Source organism: Meriones unguiculatus, chromosome 19 (genome assembly GCF_030254825.1).
Source record: "Meriones unguiculatus strain TT.TT164.6M chromosome 19, Bangor_MerUng_6.1, whole genome shotgun sequence".
Taxonomy (NCBI): Eukaryota; Metazoa; Chordata; class Mammalia; order Rodentia; family Muridae; genus Meriones; species Meriones unguiculatus.
Window position 1 is genome coordinate 11507437 of NC_083366.1, and position 27308 is coordinate 11534744.

The 27308-nt window shown below is 41.1% G+C and overlaps 1 protein-coding gene across 7 annotated transcripts in view; it reads right to left on the reverse strand.

Annotated features, from left to right (window-relative positions):
• Positions 1-27308, reverse strand: part of Slc39a12 (solute carrier family 39 member 12) — a 102787-nt gene that overhangs the window by 51543 nt on the left and 23936 nt on the right. For all 7 annotated transcript variants that reach the window (XM_060372277.1, XM_060372281.1, XM_060372279.1 and 4 more), the window contains exons 6-7: positions 26978-27152; positions 11329-11501 (exon numbers count right to left, since the gene is read on the reverse strand). In XM_060372277.1, coding sequence (XP_060228260.1) covers positions 11329-11501; positions 26978-27152 — 348 coding nt within the window. The remainder of the gene's footprint in view (positions 1-11328; positions 11502-26977; positions 27153-27308) is intronic.

Genomic DNA, 27308 nt, shown 5'->3' on the forward strand with positions numbered 1-27308 from the left:
ATTCAGTGCAATCCTCATCAAAAACCAACACACATACACACACGTACACACACATACACACAGGAAAGCTAAAAAAATCCTGAATAATAAAAGACCTATAGAAGGTATCACAGTCCCAGATTTCAAGTTGTACTACAGAGTCATATTAATAAAACAGCATGGTATTGTCACAAAAACAGATACGCTGATCAATAAAATAAAATTCATACATAAATCTGCATACCCACAGACACCTGTTTTTGTTTTTTTTGTTTTTTGTTGTTGTTGTTTTTATAAAGAAGCCAGAAATAGATTGCACAGAAATAGATAGTTTAAACAGAACAGCATTAACACAGGCACTAAGATCAACAATTAACAAATGGCACTTCATAAATATTAAAAGCTTATGCACAAGAAAAGAGCATCATTTGATCTCTTCCCTAGTGATCTAGTGTTTAGGATTCATCACTCTCACCACCACGGCCCGGGTTCGATTCCCAGTCAGGGAAGCATTCTTTCTATAATAAAAAAAATTATTCCCCCCCCCCAAAAAAGAGCATCATTTGTATAAAGTGGCAGCCTATAGAATGGGAAATGTTTTACCAACTACACATCTGGTAAGTGACTAACATGAAAAATATGTAAAGATTCTCTACATGCATTGTCTTTGATTGGGGTATCAGTCTCTGCAGGGCCCCCAGGGCTCCGTTTTTAGGCTCTGTTGGTCTTCTTTTGGAGATCCTGTCCCTCCAGGTCTTTCTTTCTCCCCCTGCTTTCATAAGATTCCCTACACTCTGCCCAAAGTTTGGCTGTACCCTGGCTCAGATGTAGCCCATAGATTCAGTCTCCAAGTGGGGTACCTAGATAAGGAAGCAGGGACTTTCTCTGGCATGAACTCAGTGGCAGGCTTTGTGATCATCACTGGGTGCGGGGGGGGGCACGGGTGGTGGTGCAGCCTTGTCAGGCCACAGAGGAAAACAATGTAACTGCTCCTGATGAGTCCTGATAGGCTAGGGTCAGATAGAAGGAGAGGAGAACCTCCTCTATCAGTGGACTAGGGGAGGGGCATAGAGGGAGAAGGGAAAGGGAGGGTGAGATTGGGAAGAGATGAGAGAGGGGGCCACAGCTGGAATACAAATTGAATAAATTATAATAAATTATAAAAAATTAAAAATAAATATATATATATATATAAGGAACTCAAAACACTAGCTATCAAAAAAAAAATAACCCAATTAAAAACAGAGTACAGATCTAAACAGAGAATTCTCAGTAAAGGAAACTCAAACACCTGAGAAACACATAAAGAAATGCTCAACATTTGTAGGCATCAGGGAAATGCAAATCAAAAATACTTTTGAGATTTCATCTTACACCTGTCAAAATGGCAATGACAGCTAATGTTGACAAGGAGGGAAAGGGAAAACACATCCATTGCTGGTGCAACTGCAGCTTGTATAGCCACTGTGGAGATCAGTGTGTGGCTACCTCAGTTAAAACGGGAATTGATCTACCTCAATCCAGCTTTGGGATATTGGAGCAAGGTTCTACCATCATCTGCAAATAACCATTCTCCCTTTAAAAGACCTCTTCTTGGCCTTAGTGGAAACTGAATGTTGATAATGGGCTACTAACTAAGCACAAGCTGCCCATCGTGAATGGGTGTTATCTGACCCACTAAGTCATAAAGCAGGATGTGCACAGCAGGAATCTGTTATTAAATGAATGTGGCATATACATGATTGGGTCCAAGCAGTTTCTGAAGGCACAAGCAAGTTACAATGCTGTTTGCAGCCAAGTATGCATCGATAGCCTTGTGGGGTGTTCCCTATGATCTGTTGACTGAATAAGAGAAGACCAAGGCCTGGTTTACTGATCATTCTGCACTTTACGCAGGCACCATCCAGAAGTGGATAGCTGCATCATTACATCCCTTTTCTGGGCCAACCTTAAAAGACACCAGTAAAGAAAAACCTTCCCAGTGGGCAGAACTTCAGGTAGTACACATGATCACACATTTTGGTTGGAAGGCTAAATGGGCAGGTATGTAATTGCTCGGTGATTCATGAGCTGTAGCCAATGGATTAGCTGAATGGTCAGGGACTTGGAAAGAACGTGCCAGAAAAATTGGTGAGAAAGATATCTTGGGGAAGACGTATTTTGGATAGAGCTCTTCAAATGGGCAAAGGGCATAAAAATACTTGTGTCTCATGTAAATGCTCATTAAAAGATGACTTCAGCTGAAGAGGAGTTCAATAGTCAAGTAGAAACGACCACCCAGTCTTTAGGCAATCAGCCTGTTACCCCAGCTATTCCTGCCATTGCTCGTTGGCCCCATAAACAAAGTGGTCATGGTGGCAGAGATGGTGGTTACACAGGCGCTTGACAACATGGGCTTCCATTCACCAACGCTGACTTGGATAGAGCTGTTGCTGAGTGCCAGAACTGCCAACAGCAGAACCTAACACTGAGCCCCAGATATGGCTGTCCCATTCCCCAGGTTGACAAGCCAGAGACCTGGTGGCAGGCTGACATTGGTCCATTTCCTCCATGAAAAGGATACCACTGTCTCCTTACTGGAGTAAATACTTATTCTGGTTATGGATTTGCCTTTTCTGCATATAATGCTTCTGCTAAAACTACCACCTGTGGCCTTACAGAATGCCTTACCACCATCACAATAGTCTATGGAGTTCCATTGCTTCTGACCCAGGAACTCACTTCATAGCAGTGAAGTATGACAGTGAGCCCACAACCACGGAGTCCCCTGGTCTTACCATATTTCCCATCGTCCTGAAGCAGCTGGCCTGACAGAAAGATGGAATGGCCTTTTGAAGACACAGTTACTGCATCAATTAGGTGGCAGCAGCCTGGAGGGCTGGGATGAGGTTCTTCAGGAGGCACTTTGAATCAGCTCACAGTTGTAATGGAAGTTTTAGTTTCTTTAAAAACTAAAATTATGTTATGTAAATATGTTTTTATTTTAATCCCAAGTGTTGGATTTTGGTTGGGCTATAGTTTGTCCACAGCTGTTAATTGTCTAATGCACAGCGTGGCTTTTGCCAGCTGTTAACATCCTGCCCCAGGCAGCAGAGACAGAGGCTAGGTATCTGGAGTATAAACATGAGAACTGAGAAAGAGAAGGTGTGGTTTGCAGCATTAGCATGTGGTGTGTGGCAGTTTGAAGAGACCAGAGACGGATGGTGTGGTGGTTTGGAGCAGACAAACAGAAAGAAACGCTTTGGGGTGCAGCAGTTTGGAGCAGACTGCTGGCTCTGTTTGTCGTTGACCAAGATTGGTATATCCCCAAAGACCCTTCCACCCTAAACAGCTGGGAGAAGTAAAGGGGGTCTGTGCTCCCTTTCCCCTAACCTTCTCCCTCCTATGTAGGGTTAGGAGGCTGGAAGGAAGGTAGAGGCCTAAACACCCCAAATAAAGTAGAGTTTTTAAAAGGAGCACTACACCCAGTATATGGTACAGTTTCTCCCACAGCCAGCATCTACAGGTTCAGGAACCAAGGGATGAAAAGGAAATCTTTCCACCCACTATCATCCCTGTGGCCCAGTATGAAAAAGTTTTCTCCCTGATCCCATGACCTTAAATTCAGCTGGCCTAGAAGTTTGGTTTCCAGGGTGGGAAGGACTCCTGCCAGGAGCTACAACAAATGTCATTGAACTGGAAGCTCAGGTGTCCCTTGGCTGCTTTGGGCTTCTAATGCCCTTAAACCAACAGGCTAAGAAGGGAATAACATTGTTAGGGTGATTGATCCAGATTAACATGGAGAAATTGGATTTCTCCTCAACAATCTAGGCAATAAAAAATTATGTTTGGAGTACAGAAGAGACTTTGGGATGTCTCTTGGTGCTACCGTGTCCTGTGATTAAAGGCACAGGGGAAACTTAAAGGCTGGGAAACTACACAGCCTAATCCAAGCAGGATGACAAAGGTCATGGCCTCGTCAGGAATGAAGGTATAGGTCACTTCTCCAGAAAAAGAGCCAAAACCTGCTGAAGTTCTGGTCAAGGATAGAGGAAATATAGAAGTGGTAATAGAGGAAGGCAGTTATAAATGCCAGCTAAGGACTTGTGGTCAGTTACGGAAATGAGAAATATAGTTGACATAAGTGTTCCTGTCATGTTCTGTTAAGAATGTATTTGCAGAGATGTATGTTTTCCTCAATTTCTTTATCATGTTATGAAACATCAATTAAGAGAATATTAATGGTTACCATATTTAAATTTGAGATACTAAAAGAATGTCCCTCAAGGAACACTGCCACCTGTTATAAATTTATAACACGTTTGTAGCTGTATACGGGATAGTTATAGCATGTTGGATATAATTATAACCTGGTTAAGTATATAATGTGTTTGTGATTGTGTGTGGAATGTTATATGTGCTTAGGCATTGTGATGACCTGGTTATTGCTTTCATTTGGAAATTAATCACAACATCAGAAGACACAATTACGTGTCAGGTTGACAAGAGGTAGACATGTGATGGCTATTCTTGGTTGTCAACTTGACTACATCTGTAATTAAAACCCAAAAATGGAGGGCACATGTCTCAGAGATCTTTGTTTAATTTGAAGTAGGGAAATCTATTTCTTATCTGTACCTTTGAAGCAGGAAGACACACCTTTAATCTGATCTTGAGGAGAAAAGATCTACCTTTAAACTGGGCCACACCTTCCACTGAAAGCCTATATAAATATACGGAAGAATAAAGCTTTTGTTCTTTGCCTGACTGCCCTTGCCTTGCTAGAAAGTCCATGCCTTCGCTGGCATTAGAGCCTACTTCTTCATGATTCCAAAATATATTAAAAACAGCCTGAGACATCCAGCCTTGTGCACGGAGTACCTACTGGATTCTTGAACTTTCCAATTCCAGTGGATAAGCCACTGCTGGATTATTTGGACTGCAGCCCATAAGTCATCCTAATAAATCTCCTTTCTGTATTTAGAGATTCCTTATTCTGTAAGGTCTGTTACTCTATATGGTTCTCAACTTTCTTAATGCTGAGACCCTTTAATACAGGTCCTCATGTTGTGATGACCCCCAACCACAAAATTATTTTCATAGCTACTTCATAACTGTAATTTTGCTGCTGTTATGAATTATAATGCAAATATTTTTGAGGACAAAAGGGTTTGCCAAAAGGGTTGCAACCCACAGGTTGAGCACTTCTTCTCTAGAGAACACTGACTAATACAACCACTCTCAGACATTCACCCAAAGGATGCTTTATCCTACCATAGAGACACTTGCTCAACCATGTGTGCATTGTTGCTTTATTCCTAATCACCAGAAAGTGGAAACAATATTGATGTCCCTCAACAGAAGAATGGATAAAGAAAAATGAGGTATGTTTCCACCATTTACACAACAGACTATCACTCAGACATTTAAAAAAAAATGAAATCACGAAACTGACTGGTAAATAGATGGAACTAGAAAAAATAATTCTGAGTGAGGTAACCCAGACCCAGAAAAGCAAATATAGTGTGTATTCACTGTATGTAGAAATTATCTGTTAAATCAAAGATAACCAAGCTATAATCTGTACTACCATGGAGTTTAGACATAGAGTAAGGTACTGGTATGGGGTGGGGGGTGGGGGGTGGGGGGCAGATAGATCTCCCTAGTACAGGGAAATAGATGGCTATGGATGGATGTGGGTGACTAGAACAGAAGTATCAAGCAGAAAGGGGGAGATTAGAAGGGAATGAAGGACATCTAATATTAAGGGCCATTTGAAGGATAGTATAAAGACCTAATCCAGTGGAAGTTTCCTAAAATATATACGTATATGAAGATGAGCAAAATGAAATCACCAAACAATGAGAGAGACACAGCCCCCAACCAGACATTTCTTGTCACCAAGTGAAGCTTCCAGTACTGGGATTAGGTTACATCTAATTCGGTTGTTAGCCAAAGGGGTCCCATGGGGACCCCAAGGAACCCAGGCTGTTGCCACGACTATAGCATGTTTTCTACAAACCGATGACAAGGCTTTCATTGTTGAAGCCATCACCTGTACAGCTCCCTGAACATGGAGAAGTGGAGCTGGTGCCTATGTGAAGAGCACATCCCTGTATGCAGGCGTCTTTGGTGCAGGAAGGTACTCTTCGTGCTATCAAAAGAGGAACATAAACACCAAGCCAACTACAAACCCTTTCACTACAGTGGTGCCTGGCCTGCAAGATACGGTAGGGCAGTGATGGCACAAAGCTGTGGGAGTAACCATTCAATATCTTATTTGACTGAAGGCCCAGTCCATGTGATGGGACACATACCTGACACTGAGTGAGTGACCAAGAACTTGAGACTACATAGCCAAGTGATAGACCCAGGGTAAAACCAAATACTACTATTCTGAATAATAATAATAATAATAATAATGAAAACGATAAATAAAATTACTCTTACTGACATTGCGCTATACTCATAGATCAGTGCCTTCCTCAGTTATCATCAGACTGCAGCAGATGGGAACAAAAACAGAGACCTAGAGACAGACAGTATGCAGAGCGAGAGACCTCAGAACACTCAGCCCCAAATGGGATATCTCCATCAAATTCCTCCCCTCAAGGCTCAAGAAACCCTGAGGGAGAAGAGGCAGAAAGAATGTAACAACTAGAGGGTATGAAGGACACCTAGAAAACAAAGCTCTTCAAACCAGCATTACACGTGAACTCACAGAGACTGTGGCAGCCTTCACAGGGCCTGTACCTGCACCATTTCGGGTCCTAGAGCTAAAAGAAGACATGGACACAAGACCCCCTCCCAAACCCAGATGCTATCTCCATTTGATAATCACTTGCAAATAAAAATTTAGCTTCCTCCAAGAGTTTCTCACTAGGGAAACAAACTACTCAAGGGTAGGCTGCTTGCCCAACAGTAGATGGCCAACTTGAAAATGAACTCAACAGCATCTCAGTGGGTTCCTTGTCTTATGTCATGTCTTATATAATTTTATCTTATTTTTATTGTATTTTTCTCTCCTTATACCCTGCAGTGCTTTGCATATATATAAGGGCTTCCAGGCAGTGTTTGCATAGGATCCCTGAATGTGTGGATGAGTGAGTATCTTGTCTTAGGTTCTTTTCCCTCTGTTTGTTTTGTTCAAATAGAACAGCTTAGGTATTTTTCTTTTTATCTTATATTTTATTTTATTAGTACCCACAGTAGCCTGTTTGTTTTTTAATGAGAGGCAGAAGTAGGAGGAGGTGGAGGTGGAGATCTGGATGGGAAGAGATGTGGGGAGGATCTGGGAAGACCAGAGGGAAACCATAATCAGGATTGTTACATGAGGGAAAATATCTACTTTCAAGAAAGAGAAAAAATTAAAACTGAAAGAAGGAAATAACTTTCAATGACTTACATATCGAAGAGAAATCCTGGAAGTTTAATGAGTTCAGCTCTCAGTCTGTGGAATGCCATGACAACTGAAATCATTAAAATTTTAGTACGGTGTGTGAACGTCTCCATTGTATGGTATGACCAGTATCAAAGAAAATGGAAACAACAGAAAACAAAGCCAAACTTTGAATAGCTTCTGCTGATGAATATCCAGATGCCAGTGTTCTGTTCTAGAACCTGGCTTTGATTTTTCCTTCGGTTTTGATTTTACCTTCTCTATCTGGTTTCTTCTCAGGAGCTCTGTGTGTGCAGTAATGTTTCATAAAATATCAATGAGCTCTACCCATAGGACACATGCAAGGGGCAATGTGTCCTCATGCTCCACTGCAATTAAACATCCAATTCAGTTCGACCTGAATAGAGAGATCTACCTGAAAATCAGCACATCACACAGTGTGTGTGTGTGTGTGTGAGAGAGAGAGAGAGAGAGAGAGAGAGAGAGAGAGAGAGAGAGAGACCAGGAGCGCTAGCAGTTTGCTGAAGGACGTTGTCCACTTCCCTCCAGATAACTCACACATCCCACTCACTCAGGCACTGACTGATTTTTTTTTTATTTTATTTATTTATTTATTTATTTTTATATATATTTTTATCAGTTACATTTTATTAACTCTGTATCCCAGCCATGTCCCGATCCCTCATTCCCTCCCAGTCCCTCCCTCCCTCCCTCATCTCCACCGTGCCCCTTTCCAAGTCCACTGATAGGGGAGGACCTCCTCCCCATTCATCTGATCCTGTTTTATCAGGTATCTTCAGGACTGGCTGCAAAGCCCTCCTCTGTGGCCTAACAGGACTGCTCCTCCCTTCAGGGGTGGGGAGGCCAAAGAGCCAGTCATTGAGTTCCTGTTAGAAATAGTCCTTGTTCCCCTCACTTTGGGAAACCAATTGGTTACTGAGCTACCACAGGCTACATCTGAGTGGAGGTTCTAGGTTATATCCATACATGGTCCTTGGTTGAATGTCAGTCTCAGAAAAGACCCTGAGGCACTGACTGATTTTATCATTGCTCATAAATAATCATCACCTGGTATGTCCTTTCTCAAAAACTAGCAATTTGTGAAATGGCTCAGTGGTGTGTAGAACTAGGATGTCTCTGAGTTTCAAATAAAGACGATGGAGACTATATATACATATATATATAATTTACATGTATATAATATAGTCTTGGTATATAAATCTGCCAAATAAAGAATGAAAATATTCAGAAAAATAACTACATTTCTACTCATGCCATTCTTATTATTATTCTCTGAATAATATATTATTGCATTTTATTTCACATTATACCACATACTGTGAGTGATCTAAATATGATGTAAAGTAACAAGCTATACCTATGATGTATGCAAGTTCTATACAGTTTCTTACAAAGGGACTTGAGCACGTGTGGGCTTCCATATTTTCAGGAGTCTTAGAACCAACACCCTGTGGATACCATGTATACATGTGTAAGCGAACATGTGCACTTAAAACTAAAGACCAGAATGTGGTGGTCTACTCGTTCTAAGTTGCTTGGTAGTAACACCTAATGTACACCTACCTCATACTCATAATGGTCAGTATTTCAGAAAATTAGAGGCATTATAATATCATACAATTAAATAAAAGAACAATTCACAATCTCAGGGTAAGAAATAGATCTTTACAATGAATACATTTAGGAACTGTAAAATAAATCGAGGAGTTTTTTCTTTCTTCTGCACAGATCTTTGAAAACGCAGATCGCACTTGAATTTTGTAGCTATGAATTTTATACCTCTCTATCATGCTTTACACTAAATCCTTCTTCCTCTTTCCAATAGCTCATCTTCATCTCTTTTCTCAAGCCAAAACCCTGCCTTCTAAATGTCATAGACACAAGCTAAGCTTTTCACTCAGCTCTGCAGCATTTCCTAAGCACCCAGCATTTCCTAAGTCCAGGCTTGATCCCCAGCTGTGCACTATTCCTTGGAGGAAAACCCAGGCAGCCTCCTGCTCTTTCCCAGGATCCCAGGCGACAAACAACTCTGTGTCTGCTGCAGTGACCTAGAAAAAGGCTGTGGCCATTGCCTCAAGTCTTGAAATATTTCCAGAGAATTAGATTATGAAGGAACTTAAAACAAATAGTGGCTTGTTTAATTTCTCCAATGATCACTTTCCAGTTTTGTTTTGCTTTGTTTTGTTTTGTTAATATCAATTAATTCTTGAGTGAACCCTGAGGAAATTGCCAGAGGCTTCTGGAAATCTTTTACATTTCATACTTCACATGAGGCATGATCGTTGGTTGCTGCTACCATTCCTATTAAGAGTAAATAGACAACGTCTTTTGCAGTGCCTTCCACCTCACCTCTTTTACCATCTCAAGTCTTAGTCCTTTTACTTCTGATAAATAAAAATATGGGCACAGGGGTCTTTTCTGAGACTGATACTCCAACCAAGAACCATTCATGGAGATAACTTAGAACACCTGCACAGATGTAGCCCATGGCAGCTCAGTCTCCAAGTGGGTTCCCTAGTAAAGGGAACAGGACTGTCTCTGACATGAGCTCAGTGTCTGGCTCTGATCGCCTCCCTCTGAAGGGGAGCAGCCTTACCAGGACACAAATGAAGACAATGCGGCCAGTCCTGATAGGCTAGGATCAGATGGAAGGGGAGGAGGACCTTCCCTATCAATGGACTTGGAGAGGGGCATGGGAGGAGAAGAGGGAGGGAGGGTTTGGGAGCAGATGAGGGAGGGAGCTACTGCTGGGATACAAAGTAAATAAATTTTAATTAAAAAAAAATTTGTAAAGCCTTGGAAGACTTGAACAAAAGAGAACAGGAAAGGCCACCTTCCTGGTGTCTGACACTTTCAGAAAAGAAACCTAGGGGCTGTTAGTAAAATATTCACCTCAGAAAAACAAGGAACTGGGTTCAGATTGCTAGCACTCACAGGAAAGGCTGGATGCCACAGCATGTCTCTGTAATCCCAGGACTGGGAGGCTGAAACAGGTAGATTTCTGGAACTCAGTTACCATCCAGTGTAACAAGGCTAGTGAGAAGCCCTGCCTCAAGCAGTGAGGTGAGGGGAGACTGACAAAGACACTGGTGTTGATTCAGTGTCTATGCTCATGCTCAAACACGTACATGCACACTCACATATAAAGGTGCGTGCACACGCACTGCAAAAGAAAGACATACGAATACCATTGTTAAGGTAAGGGAGAGAAGCTCTTCAGAGGGTTCAAATACTAAGATGCTAATGATGACACTATGGCAGAGACTCCTCAGGGTCATGAGACAAGTCACTCAAGGACTGGCAATCCAAGAACCCATTTCCACCTTAGCTCTATAGGAGCAAAGGTAGGAAATAATATTGCTGAAATTTCAACAGAGGTGATGCTGTTGAGAGAGCCTCCAGATACAGCCTGACAGTAATCAGCTAGTTTTGGAGCAGATGCCAGAGACAAAATCAGGAGCCAGCTAGAAGAAATGCTAGTGCCCCTCTTCCTTCTGTCCTGAGTTTCTCTTGGTGATTCCCATTGGCAGAAACTAAGCGAAAATCCAATTGGCAAGCAACCTGAGAGGAAACAAACTTTCGGGCAGGACACAAGAGCAGAGAGAGAAATGGATGTGATGCATGAAGGTGGAGGGAAGCAGCTGAAAAAGCCAGCACCACTCTCACAGAAGTGTGTGTGTGTGTGTGTGTGTGTGTGTGCACACGCGTGTGTGCCTGCCCTGTGACATTTGTCTCCTGATAACAGAGATGTACCCAATGTCTGCTTATTTCTCTCTTCTCTTCCACAGGTGCAGAGATGCTCAGAGCAGGTGGTAATCTTTGCAATGGAAACAGCAACCACTGTATGTATTTGCTGAAGCCCACACCAAAATTGTTGCATAAATATCTCAAGTTGTTGAACAAAAGAAGAACCAGACACAGCCCTTCTGTAATGAAAAGGACAAGGTTACCTGAGGGATGAGGTGCAGCAGGGCATCCCCAGAGAGCGTCCCCACAGCCAAGCCCACGAACAGCTGTAAAATAAGATTGTAGTTCTCCTCACAGCTGTGGAAAAGGACCAGCGCTGTCCCGAACATGGAGCCCAGTGTCAGGAGTGTCACAGCCACTGTGCTGTAGCCGTATTCTAGCCAAAGGAGATGACAAAGACTGTCAGTGTGCGTTGCTCTCCTCACACGCCTCAGCTAGCAGACATTCCAAGTCCACTCGCCTATGGTGATAGTTCATGGGGACACACAGTGGTTTTGTAAGTTTTGTATGGGATAAAGTGGACTGCGGTGGTCTTGCTCTAGTCTAAGTGTTCAGGACCCCTTCTCCCCAGAACCCAGCCCCAAAATGACAGTTTGAAGGTGAAGACTTTGGGAGGTCATTAGGTCATGAAGGCTCTGTCCGAGTGAGGGAGGTTAAGTGCCTTATAAAAAGATCCAGCAGGGAGAGAAGCAAGCTGGTTGCATTGTATGAACTAGTAGACCCCATCATCACCACCATCAAACATACAATCTATCAATATATTGGTCTTGGGCTTCTAGGCCCCCAGAACTGTGAGAGACAAATTTATGTTCTTTATAAGCCACTCAGATTATTTTGTTACAGCAAAGACTAAAAGAAAGTTTTTGCCTAACTGAGGCTCTGAAGCTACCCTTTGGTTTATTTAAAAATGACTGTAGCAAGCAAAATATTGTTTTAATAATCAGCAAAGTAGCTGCGGTGGTTTGGATTGATTATCAGCCTGCAGAATCTTGAATCACCTAGAAGACAAACCTCTGAGTGATAGTCTAGCTGAGGTTCCTCACGGTGGCAAGAGCTACTTCCAGTATAGACAGCACCATCCTAAGGCCTGAAACGAGCTGAGCTGCCGCTTTCTGACTTCATCTGTACAGTGAGCCCACACCTCACCTTCCACCATGGTGAGCTGTTCCCTGGAGAGTGAGTCAAAGCACACCCTCCTTCTTTAAGTTGCATTTCTTGGGAATTTTCTCACAGCAAGTAAAAACATCAGCTCATAAAATAAGAGTTTAAGATTTTTTTAATTAATATATGTGTGTGAAAAACTGTCCAAGTATTTTTCCCATTACTTTATTAATTCACTTTAATCCTGATCACAGCCCCTCCCTCCTTTCAGTCCACCCCTCACACACCCTTTCCCCTCCTCTTCTTCCCTTTCCTTCTCAGAGAAGGGGGGCCTGTGTACCAACCCACCATGGCACAGTAAGTCACTGCAGAATTAAGTGCACGCTCTCCCACTAACAAGGCAGCCTAGTTAGGGGGATCCAAAGGCAGCATGAGAGTCAGAGAGGGCGAGCTCCAGTTGTTGGGAGATCCACATGAAGACCAAACTCAGAATCTTCTATTTATGTGCAGGAGGCCTAAGACCAGTCCATGCATGCTCTTTGGTTGTTGGTTCAGTCTCTGTGAGCCCCAACATCCCAGGTGAGTTGACTCTGTAGTCTTCTTGTGGAGCTCTTGACCCCTCTGTCTCCTTCAGTTATTCCCCCAACTCTTTCACAGGACTCCTCAAGCACTGTCTAATGTTTGGCTGTGGGTCTCTGCATCTGTTTCCATCAGCTGCTGGGTGAAGCCTGTCAGAGGAGTTACGCTGGGCTCCTGTCTATCAGCAGAGTGGAATAATATTAATAGTGTTGGGGATTGGTTCTCTCCCATGGGATGAGTCTCAAGTAGGGCCAGTCCCTCAATCTTTGATACATCTTTGTCCTACATGTCTAGCAGGCAGGACAAATTTTGGGTTGAAGGTTTTGTGTGTGGATTGGTGTTATTATTCCTCCACTGGAAGTCCTGCCTGGCTACAGGAAGTGGCCACTTCAGGCTTTGTATCCCCCACTGCTAGGAGTCTCAGCTTGGGTGAGCCCCATAGACTTCCTGGGATCTCCCCTATCCCAAGTCTCTAGCACCTTCCAGAGACACCCCCACCTCTGATTTCTGTTCTTTCACCCCTCCCCCACCTCCTTACTACTCATCTCCACCATGCTTCCCTCCCCATCCCCTCTCCTCCCCAGTTTCCTCCCTTCATCCACCTCCAATGCCTATTTTATTTCTCCTTCTGAGTGAGATTCGAGCATCCTCCCTTGGGCCTTCATTGTTACTTAGCTTCTTTGGGTCTGTGGATTATAGTATGATTGTCCTGTGCTTCATGGCTAATAGCCACTTAGAAGTGAGTACCTACCTTGTGTGTCTTTCGGAGTCTGTGTTACCTCACTGAGGGCGATCTCTCCTAGTTCCATCCACTTGCATGCAAATTTAACGGTGTCCTTGTTTTTAATAGCTGAGTAGTATCCTATTGTCTAAATGCCTCACATTTTCTTTATCCATTCTTCGGTTGAAGGACATTTAGGTTGTTTCAAGTTTCTGGCTATTCTGAATAAAGCTGCTATGAATATAGTTGGGAAATTTCTTTGTGATGTGGTGGAGCATCTTTTGGGTATATGCCCAGGAGTGGTATAGCTGGGTCTTGTGCTTTTCTAAGAAAGCATAAGATTGATTTCCAAGAAGATTATATAAGTTTGCACTCCCACTAGACATGGAGGAGGGATCTCCCTTATCCACAACCTCCTAGCATGTGCTGTCACTTGAGGTTTTTTATCATAGCCATTCTGAAGGGTGTAAGATGGAAACTCAGAATTGTTTTAACTTGCATTTCCACGATGAGTAAGAACTTCCAAGGTTTCTTTAAGTGATTTTTGGCCATTGGAGATTCCTCTGCTGAGTACTCTCTATTTAGCTTAGTACCCCATTTTTCAAGCAAGTTATTTAGTTTGTTAGTATTTATTTTCTTGAGGTTTTTTATTTTTCCTTTTTTTAATATATTTTTTATTTATTACAATTTAGTCATTTTGTATCCCAGCTGTAGCTCCACCTTCATCCCCTCCCAATCTTGCCCTCCATCCCTCCCTCATCTCCTCCCATGCCCTTTCCCCAGTCCACTGATAAGGGAGGACATCCTCCCCTTCCATCTGACCCTAGCCTATCAGGTCTCATCAGGACTGTCTTTCATAATCTTCTTCTGTGGCCTGGTAAGGCTGCTACCTCCCTAGGGGGGAAGTAATCAAAGAGCCAGTCACTGAGTTCATGTTAGAGTCAGCCCCTATTCCCATTACTAGGGAACCCACTTGGAGACTGAGCTGCCATGGGCTACGTCTGTGCAGGGGTTCTAGGTTATCTCCATGAATGGTTCTTGGTTAGAGTATCAGTCTCAGAAAAAACACCTGGGCCCAGGTTCTGTTGTTCTCCTTGTGGAGCTCCAGACCCTTCCAGGCCTTTCTATCTCTCCCTTCTTTCATAAGATTCCCTGTACTCTGCCCAAAGTTTGGTTATGAGTCTCAGCATCTGCTTTAATACCCTGCTGGGTAGAGTCTTTCAGAGGCCCTCTGTGGTAGGCTCCTGTCTTGTCCCTTGTTTTTATCTTCTTCCAATGCCTATCCATTTGCCTTTCAGAATGAAGATTGAACATCTTATCTAGGGTCTTTCTTGGCTTCTTTAGGTGTAAAGATTTTAGTATGATTATCCTATATTATATGTTCAATGTCCACTTATAAAGGAGTATATACCATGTTTGTCTTTCTGCTTCTGGGATACCTTGCTCAGGATGATCTTTTCTAGATCTCACCATTTGCCTGCAAATTTCATGATTTCCTTGTTTTTAATTGCTGAGTAGTATTCCATTGTGTAAATGTACCACAATGTTTGTATCCATTCCTATAGTGAGGGACATCTGAGTTATTTCCAGCTTCTGGCTGCTATGAATAAATCTGCTATGAACATGGTTGAGCAAATATCCTTGCTGAGCAAACATACTTGAGCATATTCTGGATATATGCCTAGGAGCGGTATAGCTGGATCTTGAGGTAGCACTATTCCTAATTGTCTGAGAAAACTCCAGATTGATTTCCAAAGTGGTTGTACAAGTTTACATTCCCACCAGCAGTGGAGAAGGGTTCCCCTTTCTCCACAACCTCTTCAGCATGTGTTGTCACTTGAGTTTTTTATCTTGGACATTCAAATAGGTGTAAGGTGAAACCTCAGGGTTGTTTTGATTTGCATTACCCTAATGACTAAGAATGTTGAGCATTCATGGATTGGTAGGATTAACATTGTGAAAATGGCCATCCTGCCAAAAGCAATTAACTCTGTATCCCAGGCGTGTCCCACTCCCTCATTCCCTCCCAGTCCCTCCCTCCCTCCCTCATCTCCACCGTGCCCCTTTCCAAGTCTGCAGATTCAATGCAATTCCCATCAAAATACCAACTCAATTCTTTACAGACCTTGAAAAAAAGATTCTCGGCTTCATATGGAGAAACAAAAAAAATACAGAATCTCCAAAACAATCCTGTACAACAACAGATCATCTGGAGGTATCCCCATCCCCGATCTCAAGTTGTACTACAGAGCAATAGTAATTAAAACTGCATGGTATTGGCATAAAAACAGAAAGGAGGATCAATGGAACCACATAGAAGACCCAGAAATAAACCCACACACCTATGAATACTCCATTTTTGACAAAGAAGCCAAAACCATTCAATGGAAAAAAAGACAGCATTGGTGCTGGTCCAACTGGATGTCCACATGCAGAAAAATGAAAATAGATCTATATTTATCACTCTGCACAAAACTAAAGTCCAAGTGGATCAAAGACCTCAGCATAAAACCAGATACTCTAAATCTGTTAGAAGAAAAAGTGGAGAACAGCCTAGAACTCATTGGTACAGGAGAAAACTTCCTGAACAGAACACCAACAGCACAGGCTCTAAGAGTAACAATCAATAAATGGGACCTCATGAAACTGAAAAGCTTCTGTAAAGCAAAGGACACCGTCATCAAAACAAAACGACAGCCTAGAGATTGGGAAAGAATCTTCACTAACCCTTTATCTGACAGAGGACTAATATCCTGTATGTACAAAGAACTAAAGAAGCTGAAAAGCAGCAAAACCAAGTAATCCAATTAAAAAATGGGGAACAGAGCTAAACAGAGAATTCTCGACAGAGGAATATCGAATGGCAGAGAAACACTTAAAGAAATGCTCAACCTCACTAGCCATCAGGGAAATGCAAATCAAAACGACCCTGAGATATCACCTTACACCCATCAGAATGGCCAAGATGAAAAACTCAAGTGACAACACATGCTGGAGAGGTTGTGGAGAAAGGGGAACCCTCCTCCACTGCTGGTGGGAATGTAAACTGATACAACCACTCTGGAAATCTATCTGGCGCTTTCTAAGACAATTAGGAATAGAGCTTCCTCAAGACCCAGCTATACCACTGCTAGGTATATACCCAAAGTTTGCTCAAGTACACAAAAGGGATACTTGCTCAACCATGTTTATAGAAGCTTTATTTGTAATAGCCAGAACCTGGAAACAACCCAGATGTCCATCAATGGAGGAATGGGTATAGAAATTGTGGTATTTTTACACAATGGAATACTACTCAGCAATCAAAAAGGAGGAAATCATGAAATTTGCAGGCAAATGGTGGGCTCTAGAAAAGATCATTCTGAGTGAAATATCCCAGAAGGAGAAAGACAAACACGGTATATACTCACTTATATAGACCTATAGGATATGATAAACATAATGAAATCTATACACCTAAAGAAGATAATCAAGAGAGCGGACATGGGGTAAGATGATCAATCCTCATTTAGAAAGACAGATGGGATGTGCATTGAACATATGACAGGAGTCTACTGAGCACATCTGAAAGACTCTAACTAGCAGTATTTTCAAAACAAAGACTCATGACCAAACCTTCGGCAGAGTACAGAGAATCATAAGAAAGAAAGGGAGTTAGTCTGATGGGGAAAGGATAAGAGCTCCACAAGGACCAAATATATCTGGGCACAGGGTCTTTTCTGAGACTGACATTCAACCAAGGACCATGTATGGATATAACCTAGAACCTCCGCTCAGATGTAGCCCATGGTAGCTCAGTAACCAATTGGTTTCCCATAGTAAGGGGAACAAAGACTGTTTCTAACAGGAACTCAATGACTGGCTCTTTGGCCTCCCTACCCCCCAAGGGAGGAGCAGTCCTGTTAGGCCACAGAGGAGGGCTTTGCAGCCAGTCCTGAAGATACCTGATAAAACAGGATGATGAATGGGGAGGAGGTTCCCCCCCATCAGTGGACTTGGAAAGGGGCACGGTGGAGATGAGGGAGGGAGGGAGGGACTGGGAGGGAATGAGGGATCGGGACACGGCTGAGATACAGAGTTAATAAAATGTAACTGATAAGAAAAAAATAAAATTAAAAAAAAAAGAATGTTGAGCATTTCTTTAAGTGTTTCTCTGCCATTCGATATTCCTCTATTGAGAATTCTCTGTTTAGTTCTGTACCCCATTTTTTAATTTAATTACTGGATTTGTTGCTTTTTAACTTCTTTATATATTCTGGATATTAGCCCTCTGTCAGATATAGGGTCGGTGAAGATCCTTTCCCAAGTCATAGGCTCTCATTTTAATGACAATGTCCTTTGCTTTACAGAAGCTTTTCAGTTTCACGAGGTCCCATTTATTGATTGTTACTCTTAGAGCCTGTGCTGTTGGTGTTCTGTTCAGGAAGTTGTCTCCTGTACCAATGGGCTCAAGACTCTTCCCCACTTTTTCTTCTAACAAGTTTAGTGTGTCTGATTTAATGTTGAGATCTTTGATCCACTTCAATTTTAGTTTTGAGCAGGGTGATAAGTATGGATCTATTTGCATTTTTCTACATGTAGATATCCAGTTAGACCAGCACCATTTGTGGAAGATGCTATCTTTTTTCCATTGTATGGTTTTGGCATCTTTGTCAAAAATCAGGTGTCCATAATTGTGTGGGTTTATTTCTGGGTCTTCTATTCAATTCCATTGATCCACCATTCTGTTTCTATGCCAGTACCATGCAGTTTTTATTACTGTTGCTCTGTAGTACAGCTTGAGATCAGAGATGGAGATACTCCCGAAGATCTTTTATTGTACAGGATTGTTTTGGCAATTTTGGGTTTCTTGTTATTTCGTATGAAGCTGAGAATTTTTCTTTCAAGGCCTGTAAAGAGTTGTGTTGGTAATTTGATGAGAATTACATTGAATCTGTAGATTACTTTATATATTTTGGATATTAGCTCTCTGTCAGATTCTGGGTTGGTGAAGATGTTTTCCCATTGTGTAGGCTGCCATTTTGTCTTATTGACAGTGTCCTTTGCCTTACATAAGCTCTTCAGTTTTATGAGATCCCATTTATTTACTGATGATCTTAGAGCCTGAGCTGTTGGTGTTTGTTCAGGAAGTTGTTTCCTGTGCCAATGAGTTCAAAGCTATGCCCCACTTTCTCTTCTACTATTAGATTTAGTATGTATGACTTTATGTTGAGGTCTCTGATCCACTTGGATTTGAGTTTTGGGCAGGGTGATGAATACAGATCTATTTTCATTCTTCTATATGCAGACATCCAGTTAGACCAGCACCATTTGTTAAAGATACTTGAGTTAATTTTGTATCCAAATACTTTGCTGAAGGTGTTTATCAACTGTAGAAGTTCACTAGTAGAATTTTCGTGGTCACTTATGTATACTATCATATCATCTGCCAATGGTGATACTCTGGTGTCTTGCTCTCCAGTTTGTATTCCCTTGATCTCCTTTAGTCGTCTTATTGTTCTAGCTAGGATTTCAAGTACTATGTGGAAGAGATACGGAGAGTTGGCAGCCTTTTTTTTTACCCTGATTTTAGTGAAATTGCTTTAAGCTTCTCTCCATTTAATGTGATGTACATTGTCTTTATTGTGTTTAGGTATGTGCCTTATATCTCTCCAAGACTTTAAAAATGAAGGAGTGTTGGGTTTTGTCAAAAGCTATTTCAGCATCTAATGCGATGATTAGGTGTTTGTTTGTTTGTTTTCCTTTCAGTTTGTTTACATGTTGGATTACAATGACATATTTGTTTTTTATGTTTAACCACCCTTGCATCCCTGAAATGAAGCCTACTTGATCTTGGTGGATGGTGTTTTTAATTATGCTCTTGGATTTGGTTTGTAAGTATTTTATTGAGTATTTTTGCATCAATATTCATAAGGGCGACTGGTTTGAAAGTCTCTTTTTTTGTTGAGCTTTTTTGTGTGGTTTAGTTATCAGGGTAACTGTGGCCTCATAGAATTAGTTTGACAATGCTCCTTCAGTTTCTATTTTGTGGAAAAAAATATTTTTTGAGGAGTATTGTTATTAGCTCTTCTTTGAAAGCCTGGTAGAATCCTGTGCTGAAACTATCTAGCCCTGGGTTTTGTTTGGTTTTGGTTTTATTTTTTGGTTGGGAGAATTTAATGATTACTTCTATTTTCTTTAGGGGATATAGGACTATTTAAATTGCTTACCCCATCTTGATTTAACTTTAGTAAGTGGAATCTATCAAAAAAAAAGTGTCCATTTCATTTAGATTTTTTTTTTAAGAGTATAGGCTTTTGAAGTAAGACCTAATAATTCTTAGGATTTCCTAGTGTCTGTTCTGTCTCCCTTTTCATTTCTGATTTTGTTGATTTGGATACTATCTCTCTGGTTTTTAACTATTTAAACTAATTAACTGATTAAAAGAACCACATCTTGGTTTCACTGATTTTTTGTATTTTTCTCTTTGTTTTTAATTTGTTGATTTCAGCCCTGAGTCTGATTACCTCCTTCCGTCTACTCTTCTTTGATGTATTTGGTTCTTTTGGTTCTAGAGCTTTCAGGTATGCTGTCAAATTTCTAGTATGAAATTTCTCCAATTTCTTTATGAACGTACTTAGTGTTATGAACTTTTCTCTTAGCACTGCTTTCATTGTGTCACATAAGTTTGGATATGTTGTGCCTTCACTTTCATTGAATTCTAGGAAACCTTTAATTTCTTTTTTATTTCTTCCTTGACCCAATGGTCATTGAGTAGAGTTGTTCAATTTCTGTGAGTATGTAGGCTCTCTATTGTTTCTGTTATTGAAGGTCAGCTTTAATCCATGATGATCTGACAAAATACAAGGGGTTATTTCATTTTCTTGTATTGGTTGAGGCTTGCTTTGTGACATACAACATGGTCAATTTTGAATAAGGTTCTGTGAGGGGCTGAGAAGAAGTATATATTTTGGGGTTTGAATGAAAAGTTCTGTAAATATCTGTTAGGTCCATTTAATTCATGACATCTGTTAGTTTCATTATTTCTTTGTTTAGTTTCTGTCTGGATGACCTGTCCATTGTCTCTGCCTATTAATGTGTGTAATTCAACATGTGTTTTAAGCTTCAGTAATTTTTTTTCCACAAATGTGTGTGGCTTTGTATTTAAGGCACAGATGTTCAGAATTGAGATGTATTCTTGGTGGAGTTTTCCTTTGTTGAGTATGAAGTATCCTTTCATCTTTGTTGACTAATTTTCATTGAAAGCCTTTTTTATTAGATACTAAAATGGCTACTCCAGCTTGTTTCTTGGGTCTGTTTTATTGGGAAATTTTTTTCCACCACATTACTTTGAGGTAATGTCAATCATTGCTGAGGTGTGTTTCTTGTATGCAGCAAAATGATGGATCCTGTTTTTGCATCCATTCTGTTAGCCTGTGTTTTTCAATTGGCAAATTGAGTCCATTAACGTTGAGAGATATTAATGACCAATTATTGTTAGTTCCTGTTATTTTAATGTTGGTGATATGTGTGTGTGTGTGTGTGTATGTTTGTATGTGTGAGAGAGAGTGTGTACACACTTCTTTTGGTTTTGCTGCAGTGGAGTTACTTATTTCCTATGATTTCTAGGGTGTAGTTAACCTACTTCAGTTGGAGTTTTCCTTCTATCTCTGTAGGGCTGGATTTGTGCATAAATATTGTTTAAATTTGGTTTTGTCATGGAATACCTTGTTTTCTCCACCTATGGTAATTGAAAATTTTGCTGGATATAGTAGTCTGGGCTGTTATCTGTAGTCTCTTCGGGTCTGCAAGACATCTGCCCAGGCCCTTAGGCTTTGTGAGTCTCTGTTGAGGAGTCAGGTGTAATGCTGATAGGTCTGCTTTTATGTTATTTGGCCATTTCCCCTGTGCAGCTTTTAATATTCTTTCTTTGTTCTGTACATTTAATGTTATGATTATTGTGTGACAGGAGGATTTTGCTTTCTGGTCCAATCTATCTGTTCTTTGGTAAGTTTCTTGTATGTCTATAGGTATCTCCTTAGGTTGGGGACGATTTCTTCTATGATTTTGCTGAAAATATTATCTGATCCTTGGAACTGGGAATCTTCGCTTTCTTCTATTCTTATTATTCTTATGAGATTCTCTCCTCCATGTCTTGTATTTTGTTGGTGATGGGCACATCTGTAGTTCCTGTTCTCTTCCCTAAGTTTTGTATCTACAGGATTCCCTCAGTTTGTGTTTCTTTATTGTTTCTATTTCCAGTTTCAGGTCTTGGACCATGTTATTCATTTCCTTCACCAATTTGATTGTATTTTCCTGTATTACTTTAAGTGATTTATTCATTTCCTCTTTAAAGGCCTTGCTCTGTTTGATTGTATTTGCCTGTGTTTCTTTAAGGAATTTATTTGTTTCCTCTTTGAAGTCCTTTATCATCTTCATAAGAATAGAATTAAGGTTGTTTTCTTATGTTTCAACTGTGTTAGGATAGCCAGGGCTTGCTCTTGTAGGATAACTGTTCTAGTGGTGCCATATTGCACTGGCGCTCACTGACTGTGTTTTTATGCTGGCCTTCAGCCATCTGGTTGTCCTTGGAGTTGGCTAGCTGTTTCTGGTGCCTACAGGACTCCTCAGGAAGGCAGATAGTGCTTTGGGCTGATGCTGGAAGTTTCTGGTGTCTGGCAGTCCTCCTAGGTAAGGCAAGTAGAGCTGGGGGCTCGAGGCTACATGTTCCTGGGGTATGGTAGGCTTTCTTGGAAAGGCAAATCTGTGGGCCAGAGTCTGGAACTCAGGGAAAAGCCAGCAGCTCTCCTCTCCCAGTTGGACTCACAGGCAGGGGAGTATAAGGGGTCTAATCTGGATGATCAGTATTTTTTAATCTAATTTATTAGATTCTTATTTCTCTACCTTCCTTCAAATCCTTATTCCACCCTAATTCCTTCCAACCCCCTAATACTAGGTATTAGAACAAGAAGGTTAGAGGGGAAAGGAGAGTAGACCTCTATAGGCTACTTCGTGCTGATTAGCGATTCTGGTTTCCCTGGGGCAAGTCAAATCTTCAATTGTCATAATATCCAGAAGTCCAGCAAACCAGTAAACCAGCAAACTAGCAATCCAGCAATAACATACACAACAGCAAATGAAGCAGCAGAAAGAAGTAGGAAGTATGTGTGGGGGGCAGCAGCAAGGGGGAACAGCAACCCAGTCAGCACAGGCCCTCTCAGGGCTCTCCAATTTATATCCTTTCCAGAGTCCCCAGAATTAAACTATTTTCAGCTAGCCAAGATCACACTTCTGCTAGTGCACAAGGCAAACCATAAGTACCTTCTCTGAAGTAGCCTCTTATCCCACCCTTGAGATTAAAACAAAAACATATTCACATAACATAACTAGGTTTTTGTTTTTGTTTTGTTTTGTGGTTTTTCAAGACAAGGTTTCTCTGTGTAGACTTGGCTGTCCTGGACTCACTTTGCAAACCAGGCTGGCCTTGAACTCACAGAGATCCACTTGTCTCTGCCTCCCTGAGTGCCATAATTAGGTTTTTAAAGAATCTACAACTCTCACTACAGAAAACCAAGGAAGAAATGAACACTTCAGCTATCCTAATGCTTAAATCCAGTGATAATTTTTAAGATTTTATTTTTATTAATTTTAATTATGCATATTTATGTAAGAAGCACAAAGTAGAATAAGCATTGGAGAAACCAAGATTGTCAGTCACACAAGAATTGTTCCTAAACCATCTGGAATGCCAGAGTGGAAAGTGGTCAATCAACCTGGTGATTCTTTGCCTTTCCATGAGGAGCCAGCCTCTACCTGAATTCCCCCAATTTCCTGAGTACTGTTTAGGTCCTAATCGTGCAGTGACTAGAACACATCCCTAGAGAAGAGGCCCCAAGAACATTGCATCTTCCACCACAACAATCTATTCGTGCTCACAGGTCATTCCTCTAGGCCTTAGCAATGAGCTCTTTTTATCAGCCAGTAGAATTCATTCTTATTGTAAAGATAAAAAGTCACTAGTTCTCCTATGTTTAAATGTCAAGAAAAATAAACCACAAGGTCACTTGTGGAGGGTAAGGAGGTATCTTGACCCAGTGCCCACAAAGATGGTACTGTCCCAAGTTCCATTCTCCACCTAGCATGGATGGTCCCACTTGCAGAGATGTGGGGGTGATTCTCAAGGATTGATATGCCCCACCTATAATCTTAACTACAAATGGTTCTATGGTACCTGTTTCATAAATTACAATCATGTCTTTGTTTTAAAAAGTTAATAACCATCTTGCAATACTTCCTTTGTTTCAAAAGGGTAGTTATGGCTACCCTGTTACAACTACCTGTTGTTACGACCACCCTGCAATCGTGTCTTTCTTTCAGAAAGCCATTGTGAACAATTTGTTATACTTATGTTCTGTTCCTGAATCCTGCCTAGTTTGCCCACCAAATTCCCCTTTTGGAAATCCCAAAACCTTGAGCTATAAAAACCTTGTCTTCCTCACATCCAATGCTGACCTATCTAACACCCACCTAGGTGGAGGCAGCCCATGTACATGAATTTTGTAAAAAGCATGCTTGAATTAATTGCTTAATTTAAATGATTTGCCATGATGATTCCGGTCAGTTGTCTTTCTCCTCTCATGTTTGGAATTAACCAACCAGCCCTGAAGAAAAATGACTGCCCCCACCCCCCACAGCCAGCACCCATCAACTACCAGTAGCGACTACCAATATCAGGGTTAGTTGGTTTCCCAAGTTCAGCTGGATAACTCCACACTCATTAGCATGTGGGGGACACTAATTAGATTCCCTGTTTTTGTTGTTGTTGTTGTTCTTAAAGAAGAGAACTAAAAGTTAGTGGATGTGTTAGAGGACTCAGAGTAAAGGAAAAGGACAAGTAGAGGCAGCTATAATCAAGATACATTGTATACATGTGTGAAAATGCCAAAGAACAAATAATAAGTATCATTTTTAAGTAAGTAATGTTTTCTGGAAGGTTCACCCTCCACATCAGATCATATTACTGATACAAGGGATGCACAGAGCTTTGTTGATTCTCAGTTCTCACTTTATGAGGGAAAGGGGAGTTGGCAATGTAGCAAGAAGAGGCAAAAAACTGTCAGTTCTCAATCGTCTCACCTCCCCTACCACCTCTTCACTTGGAACCTCTCTATAGTGGTCTAGGGGACAATGCAGAGCTGGTCTTGTCGGTTTGGAAATATGAAAAATTAGCTGTTTCATAGCTTTGTGACTATATTGAGCACCACTGAATTATACAAACAAAAATAATTAAGGAGTGGAGAGCACAGGCCAGTGGTACAGTGTGTGCTTAGAATTTACAGGGCCCAGGCTTCCCTCCTCTGTATCTAAAGAGAAGAGTGAAGATAAATTTTATGATGTGCATATTTTACAACAATTAATTTTAACAACTTTAAGGATGGCTGGGATGCTCATATACCTACACAGATGTTTTATTTCATTCCAGTTTATTAAGAACACAAGGACTCCCATGTTATTAAAACATCTTTGAAGATTTTCATAGCCCATCCATTTCCAGCTAGGTTTATTTCCAGCAAGATTTATGATTGCCATTGCTCTCACCTAAATACATTAAGTTATTAGAATTTCAACACGGGCAACTGGGCGTTGTTAGTATGTTTTTTAGTAGTGCCTACAAGAAACCATAAAGTCTCAAAAACTCATGTGACAAGTGAGAGTCTTAAAGTGTCTCACATCTTGTCTTCCCTTTGTTCTGTGGACAGCTACACAGTGATACAAAGAAAAATGGATGTTTCATAACTTTGGAGCATCTAAAATCCATGCCAGGTGGTAGGCATATGAATGTGCCCATGAATGCTAAAAGGTACCACACTTCTGTACATCACTGAGCACACATGTTGAGTTTCTGAGCTCCTGACTTTAATGAAGTTTTTCTTCATTATACTTATGGAGTTTTAGGTATTTAGACATAACATGCTTTTGTTCACATTAAACCTTCAAATGAGCTACTTACTACTCAAGAAAACAATTGTTAACTTAGAGATTAGTAGATAGATAATTCAACTTTTAAATGGCAGGCATTACAATCAACCACACAGAGCAAGGATACAGTTCAAAATATATATGTTCATATATATCATAAGGCTTACTCTCCAGCTTTAGGTCGTATATTTTTACTACATCAGGTTATTTTTAGGCACCATTTTGAGGAGACAGGGGCCATAAGTATATAGAGCATCTGTGTACTACATACATTTTTGTACTCTTTATCAAATCTAAAACTAATAGATTCCCTACAAAATCAATGAGAAAGTTTGTCTACTACAGTACCTCAGTGGGCTCTGGGAGAGTGTAGTAGTTGACTCCTTCACTTTCTGGACCCACCATCTGTTCCTGGAAGGTAATCATCTCCCTGGATCGGGCACCTCCGACACAGACCAGCCCATGTACTTTCATTTACCCCAATATTTCCTTATGTTTCATGTTGCAGGATGTGTAGATCACTGAAAACCCTCTATAGTATCACCCATTTCACACTGAATTGAAAAGAGCCAGCTCCAAGAACTAGAAGTAAAAATTTCTCAAGATCACACAGTGCCTGACAATGACATTTCTGATCTCAAGATCAATGTTTTCTTTATTTACCATGTCACCTCTCAACTCTGTGTGTGTGTGTATGTGTGTGTGCATTCAAGAATATGAAAGCTGGGATCTAGACAGGGTGCCTTCTTCAATTGCTCTGTTACTTGTTTAAGCAGGGTCTCTCACTGAACCTAGAATGCATCAGTCTGCCTGGATTGCAAGCCCATAGGCTCCTCCTGCCTCTGCTTCCCCAGAATTGAGATTACAGGCACATGCCAGTACACTCAGTATTTTTGCCTGGGTGCTAGCATCCAATCCAGGTCCCCATGTTTGCCTAGGAAGTACCTTATTTATTGATTCTTCTTCAGATGCCTTAATCACAGAACTTTAAGTTGCTTCATGGTTTAGTCAGTTATGAAAGTCAGAATCAATTTACATAAATTATATATGAAATATTAAATATTCTTTGAAAATCATTTCCTATGCTGACACATCTCCATGATCTTAGCATTGGGGAGAACAAAGCAGGAGGGTCACAAGTTCAAGGCCACATGGAATATAAAGCAAAACTTTGTTTCAAAAGTAACAACAACAATTCACTGAAAAGCATCAGAACAAACAGACACAGGGACTGTGGGACTGGCCTGCTTGGGCTTGACTTCCAACGTCATCATGTTAACTTTTAGTGTGTAACTTTTCGCTTGTGGCTTAACATACCCATGTCTGCTTCATCTCTACAGTGGGAATGACAGCAAGCGTCCCTCCCCACTATATGGAGGCTGGAATAAGGTGGTAGAGGCACAATGCTCAGGACAGCTCCTGCCACGCAGAAAGTATTCTAGATTTCCTACCATTACATGCACGGTGTACCGGAGTGAGGGACTCAGGCTTACTCTCCAGAGTGGTGGGGAAGGGTTTTGCTTGCTGGTCCTTGGGCATTTGGCAAGAGCAGCTGAGTAGTTGCTGGATGATCCCTGGACTTAGCTGCTTAAAGTCCTCCTTAGAAATGAACGAAGTACTACGGTTCTGTAGGAATATCTGCGCCAACTGCCTAGCGGAAAAGCAAGCCTGTAAGAAGAAAACAGGGAGTTATAAAACTCAGCCTTCACTCAGATACAACAGCCGCTCACTCAGGAAGCCAGAACTGCACAGGCCTGCCACAGGTTCATGACTATCTCATTGCGAGTTCCTACTACCTTTGCATCATTAACCCTTTCCTATCTT